At 35.6% G+C, this 5,565-nt stretch overlaps 1 protein-coding gene across 1 annotated transcript; it reads left to right on the forward strand.

The window, feature by feature from the left end:
• Nucleotides 1-2,181: 2,181 nt before the first annotated feature.
• Nucleotides 2,182-5,560, forward strand: LOC104947156 (tRNA-splicing ligase RtcB homolog; the record flags this gene model as incomplete). Its single annotated transcript, XM_010773117.1, has 5 exons — nucleotides 2,182-2,399; nucleotides 3,157-3,235; nucleotides 3,327-3,394; nucleotides 4,285-4,384; nucleotides 5,492-5,560. Coding segments are annotated over exons 1-5 (409 nt in total), but the record flags the coding sequence as incomplete, so codon positions are not given.
• Between the last annotated feature and the right edge of the window lie 5 nt (nucleotides 5,561-5,565).

Here is a 5,565-nt window from a genome sequence, read left to right on the forward strand (position 1 = left end):
TTCCAGGACACATGTTGATGTAGAAGAGACATGAAGAAGAGGGGACATGTTGATGTAGAAGAGACATGGAGAAGAGGGGACACATGTTGATGTAGAAGAGACATGAAGAAGAGGGGACACATGTTGATGTAGAAGAGACATGGAGAAGAGGGGACACATGTTGATGTAGAAGAGACATGAAGAAGAGGGGACACATGTTGATGTAGAAGAGACATGAAGAAGAGGGGACACATGTTGATGTAGAAGAGACATGAAGAAGAGGGGACACATGTTGATGTAGAAGAGACATGAAGAAGAGGGGACACATGTTGATGTAGAAGAGACATGGAGAAGAGGGGACACATGTTGATGTAGAAGAGACATGGAGAAGAGGGGACACATGTTGATGAAGAAGAGACATGAAGAAGAGGGGACACATGTTGATTTAGAAGAGACATGGAGAAGAGGGGACACATGTTGATGTAGAAGAGACATGAAGAAGAGGGGACACATGTTGATGTAGAAGAGACATGGAGAAGAGGGGACACATGTTGATGGAGAAGATACATGAAGAAGAGGATTTTGCAGAATAGGTCCCCTTTAATATTCAGTTAATGAACAATAGGAAGCTACACTTTGGAAAACCACACAGGACAAATAACAACAACACATTAATACAAAAAAATTCAAATAAAATGGGCACAAATGCAATCAATATATCAGAAGTGTGTTATAATATCTAGTTTGTTATTTAATAAGAATGAATTAAATATCCACTTTTACATTTTTTGATGAGTCATTAATGCTGTTTTAAGTCCTGTTTATTATTTTAAATCAGACTAAATGTAATAATTAGGCGCAAAAAAACAGATTTAAATTAATTTAATAACATGTAATAATCCGTTAATGAACCTTAGCAACATAACGTTTGAAAAACTACAACACATTAATGCAAAAATACAATAGAAATAAAACAGGCATCAATTCATGGATTAAAGCAGACGTTTGTTATAAAGTATGGCTTGCTATTTAAGGAGAATTAATTACATATTTCGTTTTCCATCAAATCTGACTTGTTATTTAAGAAGAGAAAATGCGAAGTATCGTTTTCGTTTCTCCTAAAACGCTAACGTTTTTAAAGTTGCTGCGTAACAGTGAAGCTTTACTAGCTAACTAACTGAATACCAGGCTAGTTAGTTAACTTATGTAAACGACATTATGTTTATAAAAGCTGCCAAAGCTGTAAAATACTTACATGATGAATTAAAGTGATTCAATCCAACTTGTTTTAGGACATTTCTCCGATAAATCGGACCTGTAAACAAACAGCTTCAAACAAATACAGCTGAACACACAGAGGTTCCGGTTGGGAATTTCAAAGTAAAAGCAATGTTAGAATTGTATCCCAAATAAAAATAGTAAAACCACTAAATTGATCACATATTATTTATGAATGTTTTCTTTAATATATTATTGTAACATAAATGTCTTTAAATGTGTTAATTTATGGAAATGAAAGAACAAAAAGTTATTGCGAGTTTTTTTTTCTGAAGCTTGTACTTGAAGCTTCTCTCCACTACAGCTTGTTTGACTAAAACTACGGCAAGCGGGCAGAATCGCTCTTCATACAACACGCCGCTTCTAGACAACATAATAACAGTTTTTAACATCACTTATTTAAAATCCACTAAATTAGACAGTTTCAACAATATCTTAAACATTATAAAAGCTTTTACTTTACATAAAGAGTTAAATAATGTAATGCGTCATGCCACATAAACAAGGGAATTTCAAAATACAACCCTTGTGTCAAACCCAAAGGTAATAAAAACGCTTAATTTATCTCATATTTTCAGTATATAGTAGATAACTATTTTTGTTAAATAAGTATAACACACACTTCTTCAAATGAGTTAAATAAAAGAAAAAGAAAGATCAAAAACTGATAGCAAGCTTTTGTTTTGAAGGCTAGTAGTCGAACATCCGCTTGTACTCGAAGTCTCGAATACTACGATTTATTTGACTACAACTACGGAAAGCGAGTAGATACGTTGTTAACTACAACGCACTGCCTCCCGAGTTCAATACTTATAAAATAATATCTTATACTATTGAGTGTTCAATTTAAACAAAAAATCCACAATTCATGTGCTTTTTAAGTAGAAATGTCATGCGTCATGCCAAAGAACCAAACGCGTTTTCTTTAAATAGCTTCCGAGCTGCCGTACCTCAGTGACTACTGACACTTGGCGTTAAACAAACCGGTGAAACGCAGCATAAAAATAGATTTAAACTCTTTAAACATCTAATATATTCTCCCCACAACAATGAGTCGCAGTTATAACGATGAGCTGCAGTTCCTGGACAAGATCGGGAAGAACACCTGGAGGATTAAAAAGGGTTTTGTTCCCAACATGCAAGTAAGACACACTTTTAGCTGTTAGCATGTTAGCTCTCAGTTATGTATACAGGCAGTTAGCACATTTTCTGTAGACTTTAACCTGCAGATAAACGCCTATAAACATACCATAATACTTGTGATAATGTAGGCACAATAATCAGTGAAAGTACCCCCTGAAATCAGCTCCACTTTAAAGTTAAAACCTGCTGACGAAGCTCAGTTGTGCAAATATTAGCTTTAATATGACTAATAACGTAGCTGTTAAAGGGTGTGTCCTAATAAATAATCAGTGAACATGTGGAAATGTTAAAAATATAATCTATTTATTGACTTCATATGCACCCTACATAATAGTTAAACGGTATTTAATTAACCATGTTAAATTGCATATGTCACTAATAAAATAACATGGCATAATATTTCCAAGACCATCAAAATGTATATTTATAACACTATACAGTAACAATAAGTAGATTATAGCACAATAAACGTAAGGTTTTGTCAGTCTTTGATATATATATATATATATACACCTAAATATAACAAAGAAAAGCAACACATTTCCATCTTTATTTGGCTGAAAACTGATTTGTTTTGCCACTTTTTCCTAAAAGAATGCAGCTTTTAGAATAATTAATATCAATTAAACCAACAGTGCATATTTAAAACACCATCTGCAGCCAGTCTTCTTCAGCTTCCACGTATTATATAGTAACCATGAAAATAGCATGTTACCGTTGTATTTGAATGAATTGTTTTGATTGTTTTTGCGTCAGGTCGAGGGGAACTTCTACGTGAACGAGCCTCTGGAGAAGCTGATGTTCGAGGAGCTTCGTAACGCCTGTAAAGGAGGAGGTCAGCTGCGGTTCACCTCACACATTGAGCTATTCCATCACAGCAGAGATGAACTTGAACTTTAAATGTATTTATTGCTTCTGCTCTTCAGGTTTCGGAGGGTTCCTCCCCGCCATGAAGCAGATCGGGAACGTGGCGGCGCTGCCCGGCATCGTACACGTGAGTATCGTCTTAACGAGATGAATTGGAGGATTTAAGATAAGATAAGATGGAACTTTATTAATCCCTGTGGGGAAATTCAGTCGTTTAAACAGCAACAGGATAAGGATGAAAAACGGCACAGATTCACACAGATTAGAGATTAATACAATTATTTACAGTTAAAGGTGGGGTAGGTAATTCACTTCAGAAACTCTTGTTATATTCCATGGGATGCTCTTAACATCCCGATAGCAATGAATATCTGAAGAGCTTTGACAAAAAATCCATAAAAAATATCATCAGTGGAAGCTGTAGTGCTGTAAAAAGCACAACCAATCATCTGAGCCGGCTAAAGTAACTGGATGGCCTACCTGCCTGTCAGCCTTCCATCTGTGCACAAACTGATCTCTGCCCTCATTGGTCATGTGCGCGTTCGTGTGTGTTGGAGGAGGGGCTCTGTGAGGAAGAGGCAGATTTCTTCCGGTTGTGTATTTTCAAATTCTAGCGCACTCGAGCTGGTTTCTCCAGAATTACCTAACCCACCTTTAAGTAACTTTTAAAATAAGAAATGAATTAAATGAACATATCAGAATCAGGTTTATCTCCAGGTAGGTTGACACGTACGAGGAATTTGACTTGGTGTCGTGGTGCAGACATAAAAGTAAAACAACAATAAAAAAACACAGATAGAGAACTATTATAAGAAAACTATAATAACATTAAAAATACAAAAAAATATAGCAGTATTTACAATGCAATAGAATAAAATAAAATATGTGCAGTAATAATAAAAAAACAAACAGATATTGTGTACATTAATGTAATGCTTATATACATATTAAAGATATTAGATATATAGGACCGTTAAAGCTTCACACTGAATTGTACGTTGTTTATTTCGCCCTCAGAGGTCCATCGGTCTCCCGGACGTTCACTCTGGATACGGGTTTGCGATCGGAAACATGGCGGCCTTCGATATGAACGACCCCAACTCCGTGGTTTCTCCAGGTAAACACGCTTTTATAACTTTACTTATATGATGTTATGTGATTTTATACTCGTACAACGATGAAAAAACATGTAGAAAATCCAAGATACCCTTCATAAATTCACGAGAAAAAAACTTTGATATCCTCCGAGATAAAAATAATAAACGTACAAAGAAAAACAGACTTAAAAATATCAAATATTCTCAGAGACTAAATTCACAAATGTGTTTTCTTTTAGATTAAAATGATGAAAAACATACTGATTTACGAGAAATATTTAAACACTCTCAGAAGATTAAAGTCCCAGATTTACAAGCAAAACAAATCTAAAATTGTTTTGCAATTTTTTAACCTTAATTTTATGCCATAAATTCTGAGTTTTACTTGGAATATTATTATTGTATACTTATATATCTCTCTAGTGCAGACCTGTTCATTCTGCAGCTCTAAACGATGCTAACACAGTATTCATTTAATAAAGGGGCTCTTTGTCGCCCCCTGCAGGCGGCGTGGGGTTCTTCATTAATGATGCTAGCACATTATTAATATAATAAACAGGTAGAAAGGTGGACAGTAACTCATTACGCCGTGCTAGGGCTATCGTAGGTATATAAGTAAATACATAAAAAGAAGAGTGGAATATTCCATGAAAAAAATCACAAAATAACGGATTTTTTTGTTGCAAATTTCTGAAACAATTTACGATTAATTTGCTCGTAAATCGGGGACTTTAATCTCTGAGAAGTTTTAAATATTTTCTCATAAATCAGTATGTTTTTCATCATTTATAATACATAATAAATGGTCTCTCTGACGCCCCCTACAGGCGCTGTGGGGTTCTTCATTAATGATGCTAACATGTTATTAATATAATAAAGTGGCTCTCTGTCGCCCCCTGCAGGCGCTGTGGGGTTTGACATTAATGATACTAACATGTTATCAATATAATAAAGTGGTTCTCTGTCGCCCCCTACAGGCGCTGTGGGGTTCTTCATTAATGATACTAACATGTTATTAATATAATAAGGTGTCTCTCTGTCGCCCCCTGCAGGCGGTGTGGGGTTTGACATTAATGATGCTAACATGTTATTAATATAATAAAGTGGCTCTCTGTCGCCCCCTGCAGGCGGTGTGGGGTTTGACATTAACTGCGGCGTGCGGCTGCTCAGGACGAACTTGGATGAGAGCGACGTTCAGCCG

The sequence above is a fragment of the Notothenia coriiceps genome, unplaced genomic scaffold, assembly GCF_000735185.1.
Source record: "Notothenia coriiceps isolate Sejong01 unplaced genomic scaffold, NC01 NC01_scaffold00012082, whole genome shotgun sequence".
NCBI lineage: Eukaryota > Metazoa > Chordata > Actinopteri > Perciformes > Nototheniidae > Notothenia > Notothenia coriiceps.